General features: G+C 33.2%; 1 protein-coding gene and 1 long non-coding RNA gene across 4 annotated transcripts; both read right to left on the bottom strand.

Moving 5' to 3' along the window:
• On the bottom strand, positions 936-2,928 carry LOC18605422. Its single transcript, XM_007038418.2, has one exon. It carries the CDS (start codon positions 2,583-2,585, stop codon positions 1,176-1,178), a length of 1,410 nt encoding a protein of 469 aa, XP_007038480.1. The 5' UTR covers positions 2,586-2,928; the 3' UTR covers positions 936-1,175.
• LOC18605420 lies at positions 10,717-21,316 on the bottom strand. Of its 3 annotated transcripts, XR_001927136.1 has the most exons (9): positions 20,670-21,316; positions 19,924-20,125; positions 19,723-19,804; positions 19,516-19,601; positions 16,203-16,285; positions 16,066-16,114; positions 14,789-14,878; positions 12,717-12,860; positions 10,717-12,260 (listed from the first exon to the last, which is right to left on the bottom strand). It is a non-coding gene; the product is annotated as an uncharacterized LOC18605420 (long non-coding RNA). The 3 variants fall into 3 exon arrangements; XR_001927134.1 differs by having other exon boundaries at positions 19,924-21,316; XR_001927135.1 differs by having other exon boundaries at positions 19,993-21,316.

Genomic DNA, 27,839 nt, shown 5'->3' with positions numbered 1-27,839 from the left:
GGGCAAATGTATTCATAAGATGCGCATCACATCCTCATCTCTCTTCAGTACAATCTTTGGGATATTATTATTAGAAACCAATGTTTTGTAGAAGAAAGGTGTACAGGGGCCCCTAGAGGAGACAAAAGGGAGAGAAAAGGTGGGAACATTTACGAGAAAAACTGAATCTTAATTAGGCATTTGTGAAGCTATGAGCTGTATAACCAACAAACGAAAATATAAAGTATGCTTAACAAACTAAAAAAGACATGAACAAAATGGATAGCAAGAGTGGAGGAGTTTGTCTTTGTGCTAAGATTATCCTTCACGATAAAATTAAAAAACCTAATTGGCGTTTTTCCTTTTATAGCTACATAATATTCCAACTAGGCTTCAAAGTACTTGAGCTTGAATACTCTAATTAGATGACGAATGACACACCAAATGCTTTGCTAAACTCTGCCGAACTAAATACCCAAAATTTCTGCCTTTTGAGTAATTGTTATATTTAAAAAAAAAACCGAAAATCTTAGTTGTAATGTGTCCATCACACATATATAGCAAGAATATTGACTCCGGTGGCCTAGCTCTACGATATCTATGTACTATATATATATAAAACGAGTCAAGTGATATGATGACGAAATAGTATTACAGAGATTCCATGTGGCCATTGAAGCACAATATATATATATAAACATGTAACATCGCAAATGAGTAGGGCCATTCCCAATCTCGGTCTAACAGCTAGCTGCTCGCCTGCTAGGCTGCTCCTATTTGTTTATATCTGAAATATGGCCTTTAGAGAAAATCTGATCAACAGCAAGTTCATTAAATAATTGACGAAATGAACTAGTCTATTAGCTATAACGAATCTGGATCCGGTGCTTGTAATAACAAGAAGAAAGCAAAACAATATATGTAGTAGGACTTAAAATAAGAGGAATATTTTCACATGACTATAAGCCATGAATGAAAGGCCATGCAATAATATTCTGAAATTTTACTCATCAGTTCATGTCATTTACATACATCTATATTATACCATATACAGATCAGGGGTTAGAACTGCAAAACAAACCCTTGAAAGATCTGAAACTCCAGTTCAATCTAAAAGAAACCATGATAAAAATTGCAGAAAAACAAAATTAAAAGCCCAAAAAGGAAGAAACAAGAAATTAAGCCCATCTCTCTCCTCAGCTGGAACTTTGCAAATTCAACAACCCATTAAAGTTGCTGCACTCAAACAAGGCCTTTGCAGTCATTTCCCTTTCGAATCTCCAAATGTAATTCAAACCTACCAGCAGCTCGGTGATGGCTGCTTCTGTCTTCTCTTTATTTGCAAAGAATAGAGTTTGCAGGAGAAGAACATTTGTTTTAGGCAGCAAATTCTGCTGCTCAAAGCTCCTTTCACTTTGCCATTTGATCATGTTGTGTGCCAACGGTGATAACCAAGCCAAGATCCTTCCCAAAGCTGTTCTCCATTCGCCGGCGAGCACTGGATCACTCGCTGAGAATCCTACTCCTTTTAGTCTAGCCCTTAGAGACGATCTTATACTGCTTGGAAGCATGGAATAAAGATCATCTCTTGCATCAACGCCAACCAATTGTGGTGACTTGATCATTTTCTCCATAATGATAATTAAATTCGCATAGTGTAAAGCTAAAGCTGCAGCACCTAACGTACTTGGTGGAGGCTTCAGTAGCTTTGAGTTCGACTCGAAAAACCTGACAGCCAAGTCTTTCTTTTCTTCAGGTTTAGAACTCTTCAATGGCCCCGATACAAAATTATAAGCGTTAGGGTTTTCAGTTGGATGGACTGTTGCAGAAGCTGACAGGCATCGAGGTAAAGAAGGTGGATAGCCATGGCCAATCCCGAAAACAAGATTGATCCTTCCCAAAATAGTGAAAATCGATCTCACAAGCATGGAAACAACCATGTCAAAGCTTCTGTTCCATAAAGATCTCTCTTTTAAACACTTAACCTCTTGTCTTTGCCAGAAAAGCTTTTGCTGTAGATCAATAATCTTTTGCTCTTTGATTGAAGACTCGTACTCTTTACACTGAAAGGACTTTCTCAAACTGTTCTCAATTGTCGATAACTCCTCAATTTCTTTATACAAAGTAGCCGTAATGGTCACGTACCTGTCCATCTTCTTGTTTTTAGCTTCCATATCTTTGGAACTCAAAACCCAGCCATGACTATCGTGGCCCGAGTTGGCAAACTCATCAAACCACCGATCAAAACATTGAAGATTCGAATCCTGGCATCGCTTGCTTATCCTGGAAATAGATTTCGCTACCAGCCTGACGTTTTCAGCCATTTCTGCACAGGCCAGCCCCAACAGGAAAGACTCATCGTTCGAAACAATTTTGCGGACTCCTTCAAGAGATATCGATTCATCACGAAGACGAATTATGCTCTTGTCTGAAAGAGAATTCCAAAGATGGAGAAGCTTTGACATAAGTCCAGCGATTTCAAAGGATAAAACTCCAACGTTGGCTTTATGCTTTGAAGCTTTTGAGTTGGGTATTGAAGATCTTGCAGTATCCAGGCTGTTGGATATCGTTTTTTTCACTTTTATCAGCCAAGTTTCGAGAGCCATGAATTTGTTTTTTGGCAAAGAAAGAAACAATCAAAGATCAAACTGAAACGAATGAAAAGCAAAGCCTTGGAGGAAAATTTTAAAGGAGAAATTGGATTGAGAGAGAAATAATTGAAGAGTGGAGTTCACAGAGATAAGGATAATGCCTAATGGAAAGAGAGAAAGCTTGGAAATTTTGCAGATGTGAGGCTCGTGGGATGTTGAGGCCATTATACAAATAGCAATAGCATTACAAACAGTTTTAATTTTTTTTTTCATTAAAAAAAAGGGGGAAGAGTTGAAGAGGAGTTCCATTACAGTAAGATGCACTGACAGAGCGTGAACAATGGGTTAGTTGGAGTTTTTTGTTTGTCTTCTTCTTGTTTAAACTGCAGTGGCTTTAAGAGCGCGTGGACAAGGATTCGTGTTGTCAGATTTATTGTAAAATAAACTGAATTTTGTGGGTTTAATTCGATTTAATCAAATCAAATGATATAATATCTCAGTTTCGCAAAAGAAACTTTTTCTGGTCTGTTTGGAAGCCAAGAAACACTTTTTCTTAGATGCTGTTTTTTTCTACAGTGAAGCAAGGCCATATCATTATTGGCCTTTTCCTTTTTGCATTTTATAAGCGTCATCTTTTTCTTATTAGTTGGTTTGTTTTTGTGCCTATTACTAATTGTTGGCCCAACACCTTTATCACAAGAGTAACACACAGCAGGCAGCCATCCCCCTCTGATTTGGAAATTCTCATTCAGAAACTATTTTGGCTCATGAGTTGTATATAACTTATTTTGACTGCTTCCCATTGATTTCATGTCCCCTTCTCCCTTAAAAGTGATGGGCTACATTTTTAAAGATGCTTCTTTTCAGAATTTTTTTTTTTTTGTAATCTTAATTGCCTCCAATTTATTTGTTAATTCCTTGATCATTTACAAAGAACATGCCATGACTCATCCTGAGCATCCCAAGTGAGCACTTATGCATATAAAATAATTAGTAAAAAGAAGAGAGAGTTATCTCCTCTCTTGTAACAGCAGGCAATTGCAATGGCTATGGTAAATGTTGGAAAGACTATTACTTGAAGTAGGTCAATAGCCAATCAAATCTATCTATATTATTTTGCAACTTTCCAATTAGGTTAGATATATATCAATGTCATTTGACAGTTGCCTACCCTATCTCACAAATTTACTTTATTAAACCATTTTTCCTCCTAATTAATGAAACTCTAAGATTTATTACTTCATTCAGACCATAGGGTTTTCATATTTGTATACTTTATTTTTTAGATTTTAATTAAAAGCTACGAGAATATATGCTTTTTGGCTTTTGCACATGAATACAAGACAAGAGAAGTTAGTAGTAATAATCTTAAAAGTTTAAGGGCGGTGTGATGGAAACCTTAGCATTGATATTGTTTAGATTAGCACATGCAATTAATGGATTAAAATTAAGAGCCTTAACCAAACAAACCACATCTGACCTCGAATTTACAAGTCCCAAATTCTTCTCCACTTATAGACAAAGTATGTATAGCCGAAACATTGCAATAGTGCATAATAGCTTGTTTTCTGTCATATTTCTTTTCTTTTTTTTTTTCAAATTTATTAATTTATTAATAATAAATATTTTAATTTAATAATAAATATATGTATTTTGTGTTCAAAAATTATCTTATATTAATTAATGAAGAAACTGGTGTACATATTCATTGAGAGAAAATTCAAACAAATAATATTGAGATCTCAAAACGTTAAGTTTATTGCTTGAGGCTGGAACTAGCTTTAACACCAATTAATTAATTACTCATGTGTTTATAGTAGTATCAAGCAATGACAAATCACCTGACTAAAGATATAGGCACATAGGAGAAAGAGGCAAAGCTAGTGGTATAGCGCAGAAAATCTGACTCGACTGTATCGAGGAGAGGCCATGCTTGGAGATTAAGGAAAGGGCAGGCAATTGGGAGAGCAGTGCACACTTGACGTTGACCAGGACCGAATAAGAGTTGACTAATTGGAAGCAGAGCTGATGATGATGATGATGGTATATATAGTACTACATATTGGTTGGTTCCATACCTCTATGAAATCATAAGCATAAGATTTGTGAAGAAAAATGATTAAAAAAAATTAGTAACATTTATATATTTTTGGGTGGTGCGAGTATAAAGAGAAAATAAATTAAATAAAAAAAAACAAAACCCCACTTACTCATTCACGTCACATGGCTAGTGGGAATAGTTTTTGGGTTGGTGAATTTGTGTGTGTGGGGGTCATCAGTCATCAAATACTCAGAGGGCTGAGGGGGGAGAATGTGAGATTTGACAATTGACCTTTCCATAGAATTCGTGTGAGAAGGTTTTTACTTTGATCTTTCTTTCTTTCTTTCTTTCTTTATTTAACCTTTGCCTTTCTTTTGCCTACCAACGGAAGGGCAGTGAAGGCTATCCTTTGTTTACTTGTCGGAAAATGAATAGGCTACCACCCTACATTTCCAGGCCTTGATAAAAGTGCCTCCCCAAACCATCACCCCCCACACTCCCAGTTGTTTTCTTTACACCCTTTTGTCCCTTCTGTCACAATTAACATTCACACTCCCAAGTTGTGTTATATTTCTATTTTCTTTTCCTTCTCACACATATAACAATGCTCATATTCAAAAGTAATAGAGCGATGGGTGGGCACTGCTACAAGAACACAACTACTTTGCATCCCATTGCATTTAATTTGAAATGCTCAAAACCTTTAAAAATTCTTTTATGAATTATCATCATAAAGAAATTCAATAATATTCGTCCATATTTTTTGTTAAAATTCAATCATGTTCTTTGATTTTTCAGCTACAACCATGTAAAAGAATAGAAAAGAAAAAAAAAAGGAAAAGATAAACTATATAATATATACATGTAGTACTTATATGATTGCCTTTTTGTTAGTCTTTTTGACTTTAATTTTTTGGGTTGGGAAAGATATTGGTGTTGTCCGGAGGCAACGGGATTTGCATTGATTAAAAGAAAACGATCTATGCATGTTTCAGTAGACAGCTCTTCAGGGATTGTTGGGGAGGGAAGCCTCCCCCCATTTTGTTAACATGCTGAATTGCAGACATTTGTCACACCATTAATGGCTGGGTTCCAACATATAGATCCAATAGAAATTAATCAAAGCTTAGATTTTATAAAGAATGTTATCCAAACAGCTATTTCGTTATTCTAACCCGGGATTTTGTCCTCGTTACAAGTATAACCATAGTTTTCTGTTAATTATAAGTGTTTTGCTTGTAAAGAAAGGCAAAAATATGCTTGGATTGAGATTTATAGATTAAAAAAGAAAGAAAGTTTACAAAGTAGATGGAAGCGACATTGTCTTTGTCTTTTTGGATGAAATGCAATGAACCAAATGCTTAAGTCTCCAAGTTCCAGGAGGATCGTAGATTCATTCACTGTCGATTACGTTTGACCATGAGACCAATGCAACATTTACTTAATATATATTAATAGACCACGATCTAGCAGTACAATCCGTGAATTCATTTCAGATCATTGACTTTTTATTAAATAAATTAAGATTGATGCTCAAATAAATTCTTAAACTATTTAAAAAATATTTAAATAAGTTTTTATTTTTTTATTATATTCAGTCAAGCTCTTTTATTTTTATTTTGAGTTAAATAAATTTTTATAATTAATGATTGATTAATTATATTAATCAAAATATCACTTATTTATATTCACATAGCACTGACATGAGATTGATGTAGAAAGTGAAAACTATCATATGTTATTGTCATCATGCTAAATCAATATATCATGTCATCATCAATTATGTTACATTAACATGCTATATTATCATCAATTATAATATCTTAACATATTAACTTAACATCACGTGATATAAAATGATAAATAACATTTTGATTAAAGAACAATCATTAATCATAAAGATTTATTTGATTCAAAATAAAAGTACAAAAACTTATTTGATTAAAAATAAAATTACAAGGACTTATTTGACTCAAAATAAAAATTTAATAACTTGATTGAACGTAATAAAAATATAAAAATTTATTTAAATTTTTCTAAATAGTTTAAGAGTTTTTTTAGATATCATGCCAATAAATTATTTGGTTTCTTGTTCTCAAGTGAATATTTAAATTAATACATTAACTTCAAACCCCAAAATCTATATATTATAAGGAGTTGAATCCAGCTTGAAGCTCTCTCTCTCTCTCTTTTTCTTTTCTCTCTTAATTGTTTGGTAAAATTACATGACGAAGCTGTAGGGTTTTGGAAAGTTTGTGAAAATGCTTTGGACTGGAATTGTGGGCTAAAAAGGTTGTTTTAAATAAAAAACACTAATTGAAAAGCTTTTTGAACCATGCGTGGTAATGGGAGTACATGGGTGGCTAGCATGCCAGCACGCTGGCTAGCTCCGGTGCGGCCACGCGGTCCGGCTGTCACTCAACACGAAATCATGAGTTATAAGGCTAAAGATGCTCTGAAGTTGCTAAGTGTGTTGCCAAAATCCACAAATCATGGTGTGATGCCATCATCCATATTACAAGCGTGGGTGATGATTCCACTTAACATATAGTCTTCCACTTTCTTCCAAAGTGAAAAAAAAAACACCCAAAAAAGGGAGAGGAGCAACATCAATGCGATGGAGACACCCCTGAAAAGGGGTATGCTTAAGCCAATGCAAGAGGTTAATTAACCTAAATTAGTTGGGTCATTGAGGTAAGGTTAATTATGGTTAATGTCTAAAGAAGAGTGGCTAGTTGTTATTACACAAGCATTTTGAAGCACAATTATACGTTTTTGGGTCAAAGATAGTGCACCTGATGGAGAGCATTCCATGATATATATACAAACTAAGAAGTCATAAATCTTTCAAGTACAATTATTAAGGTTAGAGAAATTAATTATATGCTCTAATGCGAATCTGTGGTGCTATAATTACCCATAAAAAATTTTCATGTAAATCGTTTACAGTGCTTGTTGACTTACTGCAAGTTGCGGTTAATAAATAACATATAATGACTACATTCTGAGAAAATGCATGGGTGCAAATGTAAACATATTTTGAAGGTATACCATCATGCAGGCATTATTGTTTGTCCAATTACTTCTTAAATTAGCATGGAAATGTCAATATTTTTTTATCAAAATAATAATTATAATTAAGTAATTAAAAATTTCAATCACAATTTAAGAATTCTCAACATATACGACATAATCATTACAAGCAAGATAAAAAATCAATCAATGAACTAAACAAATGATAAACTTACGTAAAATTTGATCAAATTCACATATAATAAAACATGAATTTGAAATTTAAAAATTTTAAATTCTTCTAATTGATAATTACCATCGAGTTTAAATATATGCATAGAGTAAAAGTAATTGTAAATATATAGCTATCGAAAAATCCAATCATTTCAAAATCATTTTTGGGTTATGGTGTGCTGAGAAATTTTGTCTTCTCTTTGAAGGAAATGATCAAAATTTTTTGGGTTTTTCGGTTGTAAATATATAAATTAATTAGTGCTTGGGAATCTGCATGGACTTTGGTTCTCGGTGGCCTCCTTTTGAACACTGAATCTGTGAAGAATTTAATGATGCATGAATATACTTGTTTTCTATACAAACTTCTAATATGGGAAATGGTCAACCACCTTCCTAAGGAAACATCAAGGGACTACATCAACATTTTTGTTGTTTTAGAGTTTAGACACTACCAAGCACCAACCAATTCGTTTTATTGATTACATAAGTATATGTATCCTGAAAGGGAAAAAACCTAGTAGATGTGCAATATTTAGGCAAGAAAAGAATGATCTGGAACTCTTCATAGTGCCTTCTGGAATTATTTTAAAGATAGAAAGAGATTGAAAGGAAAAAGTCCAAACTCCTCCACGGCATTACATTGTCATGCATTGGTATGCATAGTCAACTAGCTCGATGACATATGGTAAGTTCGTTCCCTTTCACCGACAACGAGTTGTGAACATAATCGCACCTTGTTATAGTGCGTGATCACAAATATACAGGAACTGTTTTTCTTACGACTTGTTGCTTGTAAAGAAATTAGCTTTCAAGGAAAATAAAAACTCATCTTACATGTGATCCTGCCCGCATTTTCGACAGACATTGACCATGCCCTTCCTCCCACTTGAAAAGGAGCAAAATTCCGAGAGCTTAAAGATAAAATCAACAAGGACTGTTGGACTTGTTGGTGGGTCTAAACCTATACCACTTATTGCCAAAATGGAATCCCATCTCATGATCATCGAAATCAATGGACTAGATATTAATTTGGCTCACCCAACCGGTCGAGTCCACCCGGGTCAGACCATGGCTAGGACCCATTTGAAGACTTTCTTTTAACGCATAAACGAGGAAATGAAAGGCTCTCTTTGGCCTCTTGTTGATGGGGGACCTAATTGTAAGTGTGCATTAGCAAGATCCCACTAAGAGTGCTTTTGGAAAATTAGCCTTTAAGTTCTAATACAAGAGAATCCCATCACCCTCCAAAAAGAAGAAAATAAAAAAAAGAAAAGGAAAAAGAGAAAACGCATATGATAAAAACAAAATAGAAAACGTTTAGAATAATATTGGTAATGAGAGTAGACAGAAGAAGGGGTCTCATTGATCAGAAATGAAGGAGCATGGTTCCACTTTTGCAGGACATTCCGTAAAGAAAATGGTCCCATAACCAAACACTTTGGAAACATCTGTTAAGAGATGATGCTCTCTTTCACTCCCCTTTGCCTTGCGCCCTTGCACCTCAATTGATGAACTATGTGCACGTGTGTCATCATCATTGTACGTACGTGGTAGACCGAATTATTTACCCACACGCACGTGCATGAGGCCCAGGCCCATCTTCGTACATGGCAGTAAAATAGTAAAATCTATTCTGTGGCTGGCTCTGGGGCAGATTAAAGTCAAGCTAAGCTGTGGGGTGGGATTGATTGATCTGCCCTAATGGAGGTTGAGCTTTCGAGTCTTTTCGGGCAGAAAAGTCTTCAATTCCATCCTGTTACTAAATCAAAGCAATTAATTATTGTAGGTGTAATGTAATGGGTTGAGTCATCAGTGGCTAAACTTAATTAAGGTATCATATATAGTAATCATGTGATGATTGAAGTCATACATGTGTTCCACAATTATTTCAGATTCTCTAAGCAAGACCCCGTTTAATAATTACATTATCTAAAAAATGTCTCCCATCATGTCGAACTCTTGGGTCTTCTAATTTTCTTCTTTTTGTTATGCCATCTCCGTACAAACAGTTTCAACCTCATTCCTTGCTTTTCAGCTGCAATTGAATGTGCAACTAAAATCCATGCTAACATTGTACGTCTTCCTTGTACATATTGAGAGAAAGGAAGATTAGAACTCAACATTTTGACTAAGAGATACGTGATGTTTGAAATGGGCAAAGACTTATAAGCAACAAAGTTTTAAGTTTTTAGGTACCACTTTTTTTAAAGGCATTTTTAGGTATCATTTGTTCACCCTATTGTTTTGACTAGCCCAACTGATGTGATTCTATTGAACAACCGAAGATCGAGTTGGCTCTATGGTCATTATAAATTCGGGGAGTTGTTGGATTATTATTGGCCTTTAACGTAAAAATGATGTGTTACCTTTTGAAGTTCAATTCTGTGGATTTGGTAGGCTGTCCATTTATTTATTACCTTCTGTTATGAAATGGGTTTTGGGTAGGAATACTCAATATTGTCTATTGACACTGGGTGAATCAAGAGCCTTCCCTATGATGTCAAAGAAAAATAACCCATGGGTTGGACCGGCAGTTCGCATGTAAATCACAGATAGCTGAAGGCACTGTAACATTTTCTGCATCATGACGTTCTAGCAAATATGATTTGCTCGGTGAGAAAGAGGGGGGAAAAGGAACACCTAGTTAAGCTACAAACGATACAAATCTCCCCACCACCAAAAAGAAGAGGAAATCTCATTATGTCAGCCAAGTTAAATACTATTTGTTCAAGTAGGGATGGCCCATTAATTACATCGGAACACAAAATACACCCTGTTTTCTCTGCTGCAGCTGTAGCCTGCACCAAACGTGATTCCGTCAATTACTTGGTCAAATTGTTGGACCCAAGAAGCAAATACTGCAACATTTTAACACTGCACGATTCACCTGGAATATAAAAAAAATTACACCTGCTGACGGTGAATCAGTTACAACTGCAACTCCAGTTTACGGCCGGAGCCGCTTCTAGCAAAAGACTCCAGGCTGCCAGCCACCAAAGTGCAAGTTAATGAATAAAATAGTAGTACAGAATTGGAGACTCTACTTAACTCTTCACAATGTCAGTCATCAATCCTGTGTTACATTAGAGTGAACTCTAGCTCTAAGATACAAGATTCTACTCCATCAAATTTGATGGGTACAGTGACTAAACAACATTTTTTCTCTTTCTCGGGATCAGACACTTCATGTTTCATAAAATAAAACTATCAACCCTGATCTACAGAAGCTTTTGAATGGTGTCATTCTGCAACGGGTATAGCCCATCATGATTTGGGCTCAGTCAATGTTGTTTTAATATTTGCCTTGGTATCTGCTGCATTCACAAGGAACTTGTACCCAAAGTAAGATCATTTAAATTAGAGAGAATTTGGGAACGGGTCGTTCCAATCTGGTGAGCAATATAAAGCTGTTCCTCCCATGGAAACATTTTCTAACTACAAAACAGTGTAAGACAGCAGCTCGCAGCAAGGCTAGACACTTTACTCTCATAGCAAGGCTCAGATCAGAGATGTGGGGAATGAGGTACTTTATACATGTTGAAATTAAGTAATCAAAATGAACTATTGATGTAAAGAATTTAAGCAAATTGTATTAATGACGAATTCTCATGCTAAAGATATAGGTTAAGTATCTAACAAATGCAACTGAGACTCTTCCAAAGAACATCTCAAGAATTTTGAATGGAAGATTAATTTAAAGAAACAAAGTTAATAATATCTGTTACCAGTTTTCATGAGGAAAATTTTGTCTTGAATTTTAGTGGAGTAATGCATTCTGATAACATAGTCAGGCAAACCAACCAAAAACTTGAAAATAAATGCAAATGTTAATGCTTGGGAATGAAGAAAAGTCATAATCCTATTATTCTTCGGTAGCCAGAGGCAGAAAGCAGCGCAAAGGGCAGGGGAAAGAAACGAAAATGCAACAAACTTTTCTCAAACTGGAGCTCAAGTTAATAATTATCAGAAAATGGTACTTTCTGTAGTATTTTTCAGAAACAAAAAGATGTTACTTACTGGCAAAGCAGCTCACAGTCAACTATGCTGTCAGGACCAGGCCTATAAGCCTTTCGACTTGAACGGAACTGGTGAAAAGACCTTGGGTTTAAGCCAGCGAAATGTGGAACTGCATCAACAAGCTTTTTCTGTAGTGATTGCAATCTACGAAATGTGAGTTCATCCAGAGGAGCTATGCTGCCAATGCTGCCATCCAGAGTACCAAATAACAAAGAAAATCGATTGGTTTTATCAGAGCCTGCAGTGGCACTGGTTCAATCAGATGAAGTAGAAAGCATCTGGAGCCGCAAGAACTTAGTCACACAAGCACCAACATGGAATTCAGCCCTTGAAAGAAGCTTCTGTCTCTTCCAACTTTCAGACATCTTCGGTGCACAACGAAATATCTGTGTGGCATACAGTAAAATCAAAGTTTTCAACAATGATAATCAAGTAGAAAAATAAAAAAGGAATGAACATATTAATGGTTCAATAAATAGCTCAAACACTGTGCAGCCTAATGACAAATTATAAGTAAACCTCAGCTAGATGAAGTTAAGACCTTTCAACTAAAGAAATGGAGTCAACAAGCAGTGTCTAGAAGATGCCTGAAATTTTAACAGTAAAGTAATTGAATAACCACATATTCTCATGTTGTATCATCCATGATCTCTTTGTAATTATTGTACCAGATCACTAGCTACAACTAAGCCAAATAGCATTAGATAAAGGGGAAGGGAGGGGGTGTTTGAACAAGGTAAAAAGCTCATTATATCAAATATAATTTATTACCGAAAAATAATTACTACAATATACACATAAATTTTCATCAATAAAATTGCAGAAAAGACGGTCGTACTAACCTGAATATTCTTTTGTTCATGTGAAACCATGAGACAATTGCATCCCCATAATAACAATTACCTCATAATTCCAACAAACATAAATGGAACTATTGCATCCCCATGGAGGGTTATAATCCAACGAATAGGTCTGCTGAACATGACCTGCGTTAATAAAACAAGGAGGAAAGAATATATTTTTCTAAATAAGAAAATATAGAAAACATTACCTATTCTTTTACATATGGTTCAAATTCACAATAAAAAGCAAGAGGAATACACCATATACTAAGATTTCAAATTTACATATTAGCACCACTATACCTTAATGTATAATAGGAATGCCATATGCCCATACCTTAAAGTATTTTTATTTCTATAAGGACCATTAGGCCATTATTACACAATAGGAATACCATGTTAAGTACTTTAAAAATTTAATTTAAATCATTATACCTTCGATCAAATAATAAGAATGCACCATATCCTAAGATTTCAAATTCACATATTAGCACCATTATACTATAATGTATAGTAGGAATGCCACATATCCACACCTTCAAGATTTTTTTATTTCTATAAGCATCATTGTGCCATTATTACATAATAAGAATGCCATGTCAAGTACCTTCGATATCTAATTTACATTATTATACCTTCGATCACATAATAGGAAGGCAACATATACTACAATTTTAAATTCACATATTGGCACCATTATAGCGTAATGTATAATAGGAATCCCACATGTTCACACCTTACAGTTTTTTTATTTCTATAAGCACCATTGTATCATTTTTACACATTAGGAATACCATGTCAAGTACTTTAAATATCCAATTTACACCATTAAAATTTCAATCAAATAATTGGAACGCACCATATAATAAGATTTCAAATTCAAATATAGGCACCATTATATCTTATTATATAATAGAAATGCCACATGTCCACACCTTAAAATTTTATTATTTCTATACGCACCATTGTGCCATTATTACACAATAAGAATGCCATGTCAAGTACTTTAAATAAGAATTCACCATATACTAAGATTTCAAATTCACATATAAACACCATTATACCTTAATGTATAATAAGAATGCCACATCCACACAGATTAAAGTGTTTTATTTTTATAAGCACCATTGTGCCATTATTAGACAGTAGATATGTCATGTCAAGTACTTTAAATATCTAATTTATACCATTATATCTTCGATTGTTAGGCCAAAGTGATGGGCTTTGTATGCTCAGCCTTCCTCTGTGTGTACTCTCCCTTTAGCTTTGATTATTCTCTTTTTTATTTTAATTGTATATTTTGTAGACAAGGGAGATGCATACTTTTATATCTTTGTTTTTAAATGGAAGTAAAAAAAAAAAAATCATTATACCTTCAATCAAATAATAGAAATACACCATATTCTAAGATTTCAAATTCACATATTGACAACATTATACCTTAATGTATAATAAAAATGCCACATGCCCACACCTTAAAGTTTTATTATTTCTGTAAGAACCATTGTGCCATTATTATACAATAGAAATGCCATGTCAAGTACTATGAATATTTAATTTGCACCATTATACTTTTGATCAAATAATGAAAATGCATCTTATACAAAGATTTCATATACACATATAGGCACCATTATACCTTAATGTATAATAAGAATGTCACATACTCACATCTTAAAGTTTTGTTGTTTCTATAAGAACCATTGTGCCAATATTACATAATAGAAATGCCATGTCAAGAACTTCAAATAGGAATGTAACATATAGGCAAATTTCAAATTTTTATATTGACCTTATTATACCTTAATGTACAATAGGAATGCAACATACAAACACTTTGAAGTTTTTTTATTTCTATAAGCACCATTTTACTATTATTATCTTATTATCTAATAGGAATTTCATGTCAAGTACTATAAATATCTAATTTGCACCATTATACTCTGAATCAAATCATCAACTTCAATACTTGCATAATCAGAAAAGTTAGATTTAAGAGTTATTCTGAAAAATTGTTAATCAAACAAATTCTATCAGAGTCCTATTTTTCTCAACAGAAATTGAGAATGTACCAGGGTGAATATTGTTTTTAACAAACTAGGGAGTGTTCCATAAAGCTCTCTCTTCATTTGTTTCAAATGCAGCATAATCCACCTAATAATCTTATCAAAACACCATGAGAAGAGATTCCAGAATTTGCAACTGATGTAACTCTATAATCAATCAAAGAATTTGAAGAAAATGACATTCTAAACCAGCTAGAAATCTTACCAAGAATGAAAGCACAACATTTTCAGTTTTCCATAAGCACTTAAAAAGAAATCATTGCTTAGTTATGGCAAATTAATGGCATTTGTAAACCACAATAAAAAAAATTAGTTAGATCAAATAATCATAAGGGAAGGAGACTAACTAAGTTCATAATTTTGTCATAATACTTAAAAGATACCAAAATGATTCAATTAATCTTCCAATACTTCATATAAAACGAGAAGAAGCTGGAGGAAACAATAAACAAGCTCCCACACATACCATAACAGTATGATAACACAATATTATTAACACAATAAATTGGCTTACCATAAAAAAGAAGTCCTTTCGTCATGTAGTCCCATTAAACAAGCTTATAAACAAGTTCGTGGAACTATGTTAAACAGGCTGATTAATAAATTTATTAATCATACTTCCAAACCATAAATTATTAACGATATGAATAAGATGTGAAGACAACATACCATCATCACAAATATTTCATTAAAAAAAATCCTCAAGAAATTGTACTAGCTTTAACGATATTTTAATGAAATCATCAACTTCAATACTTGCATAATCAAAAAAGTTAGATTTAAGAGTTATTTCGGAAAAGTGTTAATCAAACAAATTCTATCAGAGTCCCATTTTTTCCAACAGAAATTGAGAATATACCAGGGTGAATATTGTTTTTAACAAACTAGAGATGTTCCATAAAGCTCTCTCTTCATTTGTTTCAAATGCAGCATAATCCATCTAATAATCTTATCAAAACACCATGAGAAGAGATTCCAGAATTTGAAGAAAATGACATTTTAAACCAACCAGAAATCTTACCAAGAATGAAAGCATAGCATTTTCAATTTTCCATAAGCACTTCAAAAGAAATCATTGCTTAGTTATGGCAAATTAATGGCATTTGTAAACCACAATAAAACAAAATCAGTTAGATCAAATAATCATAGGGGAAGGAGACTAACTGAGTTCATAATTTTGTCATAATACTTAAAAGATACCAAAATGACTAAATTAATCTTCCAATACTTCATATAAAACGAGAAGAAGCTAGAGGAAATAATAAACAAGCTTCCACACATACCATAACAGTAGCTACCGAAGTATTATGAAGAACGTAAGATAAGTTTCCACTACATATAAAAAATGAAAATGGTGAGTAGATAGTAACAATTGGTTGTGAGTAAAAAGTATATGGTGGTAATACATAATAACAATTACCTCATAATCCTAGTAGACATAAATGGAACTACTGCATCACCATTGAGGGACATAATCCAACTAATAGGTCTACTGAACATAACCTACATTAACAAAGCAAGAGGAAAAAAATATCTTAATGTATTAAGATTTCAAATTCTCGTATTGGTACCATTATATCTTAATGTATAATAGGAATGCACATATCTACACCTTAAAATTTTTTAATTTCTATAAACATAATTGTGCCATTATTATACAATATGAATGTCATGTCAAGTACTTTAAAAATCTGATTTACACCATTATACCTTCGATCAAATAATAGGGATGCACCATATACAAAGATTTCAAATTCACACGTTGGCACCTTTATACCGTAATGTATAATAGAAATATCACATGCCCACACCTTAAATTTTTCATTTTATTTCTATAAGCACCATTGTGCCATTATTACACAATAGCAATGCCTTGTTAAGTACTTTAAATATCTAATTTACATCATTGTACCTTCGATCAAATAACAGGAACGCACCATATAGTAAGATTTAAAATTCACATATTGACATCATTATACCGTAATGTATAATAGGAATGCCACATGCCCGCATTTTAAAGTTTTCTTATTTCTATAGTGACCACAACTCAAATTCACATATCGGCACCATTATACCTTAATGTATAATAGGAACGCCATTTCCCACTCCTTGAAGTTCTTTTATTTCTATAAGCATCAATGTGCCATTATTACACAATAAGAATGTCGTGTCAAGTATTTTAGATAACTAATTCGCACCATTGTACATTCGATCAAATAAAAGGAATGCACGATAGACTCGGATTTCAAATTCACATATTGACACTATTATATCTAAATGTATAGAAATGCCACATAACCAGACTTTGAAGTTTGTTTATTTCTATAAGCACCATTGTGCTATTATTACACAATAGAAATGCCATGTGAAGTACTTTAAATATCGAATTTGCACCATTGCACCTTCGACTAAATCAAAAGAATGTGCCATATACTAAGATTTTAAATTCACATATCGTGATCATTATACCTTAATGTATAATAGGAATGCCACATGCCCATGCCTATAAGCACCATTGTCATTATTACACAATAGGAATGCCACGTCAAGTACTTTAAATAAGAATGCACCATACACTAAGATTTCAAATTCACATATCGGCACCATTTTACGTTAATGTATAATCGGGATGCCACAATTCACACAACTTAAAGTGTTTTACTTCTATAAGAACCATTGTGCCATTTTCAGACAATAGCATTGTTAAGAACTTTAAATATCTAATTTGCGTCATTATCCCTTCAATCAAATAATAGAAACGCACCATATACTATGATTTCAAGTTTGCAGTTTTGGGTTTAGTTGAAGATGATGTGTGTGACGTTGGACTTATATTTTGCCTGGTTGTGTTAGCTTATCCATTTTCTGTAGATGAAAATGATGTTTTTTGTGTTTTGGACAGTTGTAGTATGCGCTATAGAGGTCAAGGTACTTGTGGGTTGAATTAAAAACTTGTCAGTTAAAATCCTACTACGCAAGTATACGTATCGAATAGATAGTATATTAGCAAGCAGAGTATCGATCTCACAGGGAATTGATCTAAAACTTTACCAATTACTAAAATTAGAACAATTTAATTTTATCCAAACAATAANAATTAGAACAATTTAATTTTATCCAAATAATCAAAATTAAATAATTAATTAAAACTAAAATTAAAACCAACAAGAAAAATCAAAATAATAACTTGAGAAAATATCCAATCAATAAACCTAGGATTACAATATCCCTCACGCTTCATCTAAATCTTACCTCTCTTTCTTAACTTATTTCAATGGGTTGAGTTGCTAACCTAGAGTCCTAAATTATTTATAAGAGTCTCCCAACTCATCTTATAAAAATATATATTTTAACAAAAACACTATATTCCTATGTGAATTGAAATTAAAACAGACTCATTAAGTTCAGGCTCTAATCTGGCTACATATGACCTATAGGTATATCCCTATCCTACACGCAAATCAATTAATTTGATCATGTGCTATCCTAATTTTAGTCTACTCTAAACTCCCTTTCCCAAGTTTGTTTAGGTTCCTAAATCAATTTAATTGGTGACTAAGCAATTAAAAACATTAAGAACAAATTGAAATAAACAATTCAAATCCCACTAAAAATAAGTAAGAAAGAGATTAAAAACTTAAACTACATGTGAGTTCAATTGCAATCCTAGAAAAAGAAAATTAGCTACTCATAATTGCAAAATAAAATAACATTGTATAAAATTCAACCATTGAAAGTATCAAGAACGATAAAAGCTAAGGAATAAAACAAAACAATATTTGCCATCTTGATCTCCAAGTTCAGTCTTAACTTCTAGTTTCTTGAATCTCCCAAATGTTTTTTCTCTAATGTTATTAAACATATCCTATTATACTAATAAACTTAACCTAAAGTTCCTTAAGCTGACCTAGGGTTTAATTGGGCTTAAAAGTATAATAAGAGGCTCAAAAATCAATTATCAGTCTTTACAAATTTTCATTCCCGGCACAGTACGTCCAGCCATTTTCCGACGTAATTTTCTCTATTTTCGAGGTAGAACTAGGCAAAGTGATCTTCATAAAAGTTGTAGCTCTATCTTTTAGCTTTCCACTGGTCCAAGAATCGTATCATTTGGAGTTCTGTAGCTCGAGATATAGCCAAAATACTGAAGCATATGCAAGCAGATTTTAGGTCTGTCTACACCTTACTTTTCAAAATTAAGCCCAATCACTTTTAATCTTACAAAAAATATAAAAACTAATCAATAATAAACAAATTAAAAAAATAACATAAAATTAAAATAACTAACGTAAGAGTAACCTAATTATAAAAACAACTAAAATAAGTAAATTATAATTGAAAATTGAGGACTTAGCTAATATTTAATAATCAAATTAGAGTAAAATAATTTTATAAAATAGAATTATCAATGGAACAGTGTGAGAAACGTTTGTTCTTTCCATTTTGGTGTTGTATTGAATTTTTGTGAGTTTTGGCTTTTGGTATTGTACAGAGTGGTTTGATTTTCGATTGCTTCGATATGTTCTTCCCTGTTGGTGGTTAGCGATGGTTTGATGACACAATATTATTAATAGCTTATCATAAAAAAAAAAGCTTAGGGTTTAGGGTTTATGGAAGTGTCATTAAACAAGCTTATAAACAAACAAGTTCATGGAACTATGATAAACAAGCTGATCAAAATTAATTAATCATACTTATGAAGCATAAATTATTAACGATACAAGACAACATACCACCATCACAAATACTTCATTAAAAAAATCCTCAAGAGGTTGTACTAGCTCTGACAATATTTCAACGAAATCATCAACCTCAATACCTGCATAATCAAAAAAGTTAGATTTCAGAGTTATTCAGGAAAAGTGTTAATCAAACAAATTAAATCAGAGTCCCATTTTTCTCAACAGCACCAAGAGACTGATAATAAATTGAGAATATACCTGTGTGAATATTGTTTTTAACAGACTAAAAAGTGTTCCATGAAGCTCTCTCTGCATTTGTTTCAAATGCAGCACCGTCCACCTAATAAGATTAAATCAAAACACCATGAGAAGAGATTCCAGAATTTGCGAGTGATGTAACTCTATAATCAATCAAAGAATCTGAAGAAAATGGCATTCTAAACCAATCAGAAATCTTACCAAGAACGAAAGCATAGCATTTTCGGTTTTCCATAAGCACTTCAATCCAGAAAAGATAGCTTTACTAACCTGAGTATTCTTTTGTTCGTCTGAAACCATGAGACTTAATGTACTTCTGTCAATCAAAACATCTGTTGCGAAACAATCAAGGGAGCCAAAACCCTTGGCCAAAAAGCTAAGTTTGGTAACTGTAAAGGGAGTTCTTGTGATAGGTAGAGGAAGCGTTGCAAACAAGTAAAAGGATGTGCCAGATGTGGCAGAGAGGAAGATTGAAGCAGTTCTTGAAATACTAAGTGTTGTGGCAGATGGAAAACAATAATAAGAGACTTAAAGAGACTTAGAGAGTACAAGATAATAAGAGAGAGAATTTAGAAAGAGAAGCTCTCTCAAGTTGAGAATGTGTTAGCTTGGAGGGGAAAAGAAGAGTCATTCCAAATGAATTGTGAGGCTCTATATATAGTGCTAAAAGTGACGGTTACATAAGAATAGGCTTTAATGCGCCCAATGAATGACATTATTATGAAAAATATTAATGTAAGTAACCGTTACTCTAATTGCATGTAGTGAGATTTGTTCTCAAATAAAGGTAATAGAAAAGAGGTGTACAAGAATAGGTACAAGAGAAGAAGCTGTACGAAAATAGGTACAAGAGAATAAGCTGTACATGAATAAGTATACGAGAATAAGGTAAGAGGGTGAAACACTTGTACTTCAGGAAAGGGTTAAGAGGAAGACCTCTTAACTACCTTCATATTTGAGCCACCAAGCCAAACTCTCTGGAACATCGCAAGATGAAAGTAACCCATGAACCCTGCCACTTATTCCGAGTTGCTTTCACTGTCATCCAAGTGAAGTGGTCATTCTATTCGAAGTAGTTGTTCTACTTCCATTAATTGTTCCATATAGAATAGTGTTTTATTTATTCTAGTTATTCTGCGTTAAGTAGCATTTCGCTTGTTCTAGTTGTTCTGCGTGAAGTAACGCTTCACTTGTTCTACTTATTCTACGTGAAGTAGCACTTCACTTGTTTTACTTATTCTGCGTGAAGTAGCACTTCACTTGTTCTGGTTGTTCTCTGTACAACATTATATTGTAATGTAATTCTTTAGAGTAACAGTATTAACCAAAATCTAGTATCTACATTTTGCTCTTTGCATAAGAATTTATTGTTAAAAATAATTCTTATGTATTAATTTAAAGTAAATTTTTTTTGTACCATAACGTATTGTACTGTATCATTTTGAGTAGTAATGCTTTGGGCAGTATTGTTTTAGACAGTAACACCTTAGCCAGTAATACTTTAGGTAGTAACATGTTACTATCTTGTGTAAGGTGTAATACTAATTTTTTTTTTAATGTCAATATCTTTCGTAATATTTGATTGATTATGCAATAATATATAATATCTTTCGTAATATTGGATTGCATTTTTTTTAATTGTCAATATCTTTTGTAATATTTTATTGATTATGTAATAATATTTAATATCTTTTTTTATAAAAAATCTTGACTCTATTTGTAATATTTTATTGATTATGCAATAATATTTAATATCTTTTTCATAAAAACCTTGATTCTATGTCGCTTATAAATATCAAGTTATTATGAACAATTTTCTTCATTCATATTCAAAGTAAAGAAAAACAAATTTCAGAGCAAAGTCGATACTTTTACGAATTTTTTTTTAAGTAAATTTTTTTTATTTTTTTAATTTTCTTTTTGTTTTCAATTAGTTGTATTTTTCTTACTTGTTGCCCCTGCATAAATTTTTTTTTTAATTAAAATATGAGGAAAGAGAAAAAAGAAAAACACAAAGCAAGAATATTTATGTTACCTTGGCTTTGTTTCAATCTTTTATTACTCTGACTCGTTGCAAGGTAGCTGTGGTTTCTATTTGTTTTTGGATCTTACAAATTGGAGTAATAGGATTATTGATTTATTTATTTTTTAGCATAATTTATTGTTTTCATTTTGACATATAGTGTTTAATAGAAAAGAGAAATATTAGAATAAAGAAAGCAAGAAAAGGAATAAGGTGAACGGCATGTCAGCTAGAGGGAGAAATACCAGAATAAAGAAACAAACTAGTAAATGCATAAGAAGTTGGCAAAAGCTGCATGTCTTCCTTTTTTTTTTAAATATAATTTGACTTTGACCCTTGTCTTTTGTTTTGCATAAAAGCTAGAATGGCATGTCTTTCTAATTTTTAATTTTTTATTTTTTTTAATATAATTTGATTTTGACTTGTATTATGCTTTGGTGCTGCTTTTTAAATTTTTTTTTTTTTACTTGGGCTTATATTATGACTTTGACTTGTATTTTGCCTTTCTCTAACTTTTTAAAGTAAAAGCTTTTTAAGTGAAGCTCGCGGCATGTGCCGCGAGCATTTTTAAGTATTTGCCGCGAGCTCTTTTTAACAAAGCTCGCAGCAAGCGTCGCGAGTTCTTTAATTATTATATATATTTTTAAAATATTATATATATATATATATATTAGTTTTATCTATTTGTTATTATTATTATTATTAATTTTTTTTAAGTTTTACTTATTTATTATATATATTTATTTATATTGCATATAAAAATAATAATATAAAAATCTATAATTTTGATAAGTTTTATTGTTTTACTTTGTGGTTGTGATTTTTTTTATGCATAACAAATAAGTAAAAAATTATTATGTATGTATACTTATCTCTTTTTTCATGATCATGTTTGTAGGCTTCTTTTCCATCTTCCCTTATGCCTAGGACACGTCTCCCTCCGAAGATCCATTATGGTGAGCCTGGGAGAGCTGCAACAAGAAGAAAAACCACTGCACATAAAAAGAAGAATAATGATTCTAAATTAGTTGCTCCTACGAAAATTAGGGTAGGAAAGAGTGGTGAACTTCTTACTGTTCCTGAAAACTGGGAAGATGAAATTATTAGAGAACGAGGAGAAGATCGTTTTTTGGAAGAAGTTCGTGCCAGACAGGTTGACAAACATCCCTCTGAGTCTGTTGGATATGATTGGAATCGTTTATGCTCAGGAGCACCTCCTCATAGAAGAAGTAGTATTCCAGGACCATCTATTCTAAAATTCAGGTTTGAACATGGTGAGTTTCCCCTTTCTGCTACTAAGTTAGGCTCCAATTCTTAATTTGTTCATGGTTGGGATGAATGGGTAACTAAGGTGTTGAAAAATTCTTCTTAGGTTAAACTTCTCTCTTCTGTTGGAATACTTGATGCTATACGTATCACTTCCAAGCTCAATATTTGTAGAGAAAAAATGATAGATGTGTGGCGTGCTATTCTTGCGAGGTGGAGCACGTTTTCGCATACTATGATTACTGCATGGGGAGAATTTACCTTCACTATGAAAGATGTATGTGTTCTCTTAGAACTTCCTTGTATAGGAAAGGATGATTTTCACTCTATTAAGCTTTCTGAAGAAGACGTATGTACTCGAGACTTTTTCTTTGATCTACTTAAGAGTCTGAGTAAAACTTCGAAGGTTGCACTATTTTCCAATTGGATAGGAATTTTTTTATAAAAAGTTCAATGCTAAAGGAATCGAGATTGATTCTCCTGAGTACCCATACCATAAGTATGAGCTAGTAGCTTTAATAATTTTTTTGGTTGGCACGACACGTACTCCCAAGGTGTCCAGATGATGGTATCTCTTCAACAGTTGTTCCTTTAGCAATAAAAATTGTTAAGAGAATACGCTTTCCTCTTGCTCCACTGTATTTAGGATCCTTATATAAGAGATTAGACTTGTACCAACTCAAAACTATTGAGTCAGCTGGGCGTTACAAGGTTTTGACTTATGTGGATGTTTCCTTCATTCAGATGTGCTTGTGGGAAAGGTTTGGTACTTGCACTCCCATGCCTAATGCATATCCTTTTGCATCTTTTTCTGTGAATAACCCTTTATCCAGAAACAACTATAGAGCTTGGGCATGGCATGATCGACAAAGGGGTAATGTTCTTGAAGTGATGGATGTTACAAAAGAATTCAATCCCAGACCTTATGTGCATCCTGTAAATGGATTTGGTGATCCTGCAATTTATTATGACCTTCATCCTCTACAGTCTAAAAGAATGAGCTCACGAGGTATTAACTTTTGTATATGGGTTCATAGTTTCCATTTGCCTTCTATGATTGAGAGTTCTAGTTCTGGTGGAGATAGAAACTTTCGTTCTGTTGAAGTGTATTCTCTTTATAAAGTGGCACGTCAATTTAGATTTGACCAACTAGCTCCACCTGATTCCTCTTCGCCTATCAGCTTTTCTTCTTGCGTTTCTTCATTTCTCATGACAGAACTTTCACTCCATTCAGATAAACTTAAGAGTTGTACTGTCCCAGCTTTTGATAGAGTTGGTACTCACACTACTGGATGGTTTGCTTATTGGATGGAGTGTGTTGAAGAATGGAGATCTTTTATTATGCCTTTGACTAATCCCAGAGCTTGTCTTTACACTCCTCCTATAAGTAACTCCGATGTATCTTTACCTTTGATTTCTCTCAAAAAGAAAAGAAATGTAAATGAAGAAGATGATGATGCTCCTCGAGCTCTTACTCATCAAACAAAACATGTACATCGAAAAGTAAGTACATCCTTTACTTCTTCTACTTCTTTTTTTTTTTTTTGTTTTAAATTCATTTCCTCATCATATTTTTTTTTTGTAGAGAGAAACAACTACGAGAGTAGAACCTAACTCGATTGAAGAGGAAGAGACTTTTGAAGCTAAGACTGAAGAAGAATCATGTGACTCTGAACGTAGTGATGAATCTGTTGATGTTGATAAAGCTGAAGTTGAGGGTGAGCCAACCCCTTTTGATGATTTCATTGATTTGGATGTTTTATTTTCAAATCATGTTCAGAGCTCTACCATGAACCAGGTATAAACATATTACTATGTTACTCTGATTGATGTTCCATTCCTTTTTTTTTTTTAAATTAAGATTCTTCTTACTCTGCGGCTATTCGAGATGAGGTTGTTCCTTACATTGAGATTATTCCTGCTGTTGAAGTTGTTCCTGAAGCTACTCCAAATGTTGAGGTTATTCATGATGTTGGAGTTGATACTGACGATGTTAGAGCTATTCCAATGACTCCTCATGTTTCTTCCTCCCTAGTGCCAAAACACAGAGATGCAAGTAGTGCTTCTGACATTCAAGTAGCACATACTAAACAAAGTGGTAAAAAAGTTGACTTCCATGGTTTTCAAGTTTCATTGGAGTATGTGGCATACTTGGAGCATGTTTTCAATATAGAGGGAGAGTTTTGGAGTACCTCCTTTGTAAAGAACGTAGACGTCATTTGCTTAATGATGGAAGTGTTGGGTAGAGCTTTAGCCATTTCCCATGCTCTACTAATAAGTACTTCACCAAAAGAATTGTAACAGATATTACAGGATTTCGATGATGCTTGTAACTTTGGATTCAAGCTTGAGTGCCTCAGTGATTGTAGATCTAAAGCCAAGATTTTTCTCAACAAGTCTTCCTTGAAGAATGAGTTAGAAGACATCGCAACGAAGATAGCTTTACTGAAAAAACGTGAAGCTGAAGTACAAGAACAATTAAATGTATTTGCCAATAATAATTCTTCTTTATGAAGTATGTAATTGACTAATCTTTTGCTTTTCTTTTACTCTTTTTGAAAGCTCATTTGAGCTAGTACTTCGCTATTGATATATCATATTTCTTTTCTTTTGCAATAATAATAATGTTATACGCTTGTTGCATATTTACTAACATTTCTTATATTGTATATGACCAAAAGGGAACTCTCAACTTTACATCAAGGAGATTAATTCAACCCTTAATATAAGTAAGCGTAAGAGCTGCGACCAATTTGTGAGTAATAAGCTAAGGCCAAGAAATAAGCGATAAAGCTAACGGCCAATAGCATAACATCATTACAGCCAAATTATGAGCGATAAAGTTAGTGGTTGGAATGTGAATAATAAATTATGGTCAAAGAATAAGCGATAAAGCTTGCGACCAAAAGAAGAATATCATTACAGTCAAAATATGAACGGTAAAGCTTGCAACTGAAGTAAGAATGATGAACTATGGTCAAAGAATAAACGATAAAGCTTGCAACCAATAGTATAATATAATTACAGCCAAAATATAAGCGATAAAGCTAGCGGCTGAATATAATTTTTTTTTTAATGTCAAATTACAATTCATAAAGCGATGAAGAGTTAGAGTCATAGAAATATCATACATGAGCAGGAAGCGGGTTGTTCTGGACCCTGTTGTTCTCAATCAACAACTCTTCTGCTTGCATTTTCTTATGGAATATTCCCTTCTGAAAAGGATCTTTTCTTTCTCTACCTCTTTCTTGAATTGCATTCACTGTTGGAGTATTCTTTCTATCGAAGCAAGTAACTCCTTTTTGTTTGAGAACCGTATTATTGGTTTTTTGTGCCATTTCCATTAAGGTAGCAAAAGTTGGAAGAGGTAAATTCTACTAGTGTAGCCTACACTTGTCAAACATTTTTTTTTAATGTAAACCGTCACTAACTCTTTCTCATCATAAGACTCTTATATATCCAACACTCTTTCTCTAAAGTGTTAGATGTATTCCATGAGGTCTTCTCTGGACTTTTGATATTCTGTTCCCAAATCAAGGAGATTAACCTTCTCTTGAGTGGAGAAAAAGAACTCTTTCTTGAACATCCACATCAATTGTAGTTTCTCAATTTCCTTCATTCCCCTTATTGTTTGTAACTAAAGGAATGACTTCATCAGGTGCACTCTCATTAAAGTGTACAGATTGAGCTTGAAAAATGGTGGAAGTGAAGGATACAAGTTGAGATATAGTCTCCAACATTCGCCTATTGTTGTCTTCCAACATTTGCATTCTCTCTTAAGAAGCCTCAATCATTTTCATTAGCTCTTAGATGTAGGTGGAAATAGGTGCATCTTGATTACTAGAGAAACTGTCCATCTTTTCCAATAACATAAAGTTTTTCTAGTAAGCTTCTACTTAATGCAATCACTCCTCCCTAGTGGAGTCGTCAAAATGTAAAAAGGGTTCTTGTGATAGGGAGAGGAAACGTTGCAAACAAGTAAAAAGATGTGCCAGAGACGATAGAGAGGAAGATTGAAGCAGTTCTTGAAGTACTAAGTGCTATGACAGGTGGAAGATAATAATAAAAGACTTAAAGAGACTTAGAGAGTACAAGATAATTAGAAAGAGAATTTACAGAGAGAAACTCTCAAGTTGAGAATGTGTTAGCTTGGAAGGGAAGAGAAGAGTCCTTCCAAATGAATTGTGAGGCTTTATATATAGTGCTAAAAGTGACGGTTACATAAGAATAGACTTTAATGCGCCTAATGAATGACATTATTATGAAGAATATTAATGTAAGTAACCGTTACTGTAATTGGATGTAGTAAGACTTGTTCTCAAGTAAAGGTAATAGAAAAGAGGTGTACAAGAATAGGTACAAGAGAAGAAGCTGTACGAGAATAAGTACAAGAGAATAAGCTGTACATGAATAAATATATGAGAACAAGGTAAGAAGGTGAAACACTTGTACTTCAGGAAAGGGTTAAGAGGAAGACCTCTTAACTACCTTCATATCTGAGCCACCAAGCCAAACTCTCTGGAACATCCCAAGATGAAAGTAACCTATGAACCCTGCCACTTATTCCGAGTTGCTTTCACTGTCATCCAAGTGAAGTGATTATTCTATTCAAAGTAGTTGTTCTACTTGCATTAATTGTTCCATAGGGAGTAGTGTTCTATTTATTCTAGTTATTCTGCGTTAAGTAGCACTTCATTTGTTCTAGTTGTTCTACGTGAAATAACGCTTCACTTGTTTTATTTATTCTGCGTGAAGGCATTTTCACTTGTTTTGGTTGTTCTCTGTACAACATTATATTGTAACGTAATTTTTTAGAATAACAGTATTA

Source organism: Theobroma cacao, chromosome 3, assembly GCF_000208745.1.
Source record: "Theobroma cacao cultivar B97-61/B2 chromosome 3, Criollo_cocoa_genome_V2, whole genome shotgun sequence".
Lineage (NCBI taxonomy): Eukaryota > Viridiplantae > Streptophyta > Magnoliopsida > Malvales > Malvaceae > Theobroma > Theobroma cacao.
The sequence above is the reverse complement of the archived record's forward strand: the minus strand, read 5'-3'. Positions and strand labels throughout refer to the sequence as shown.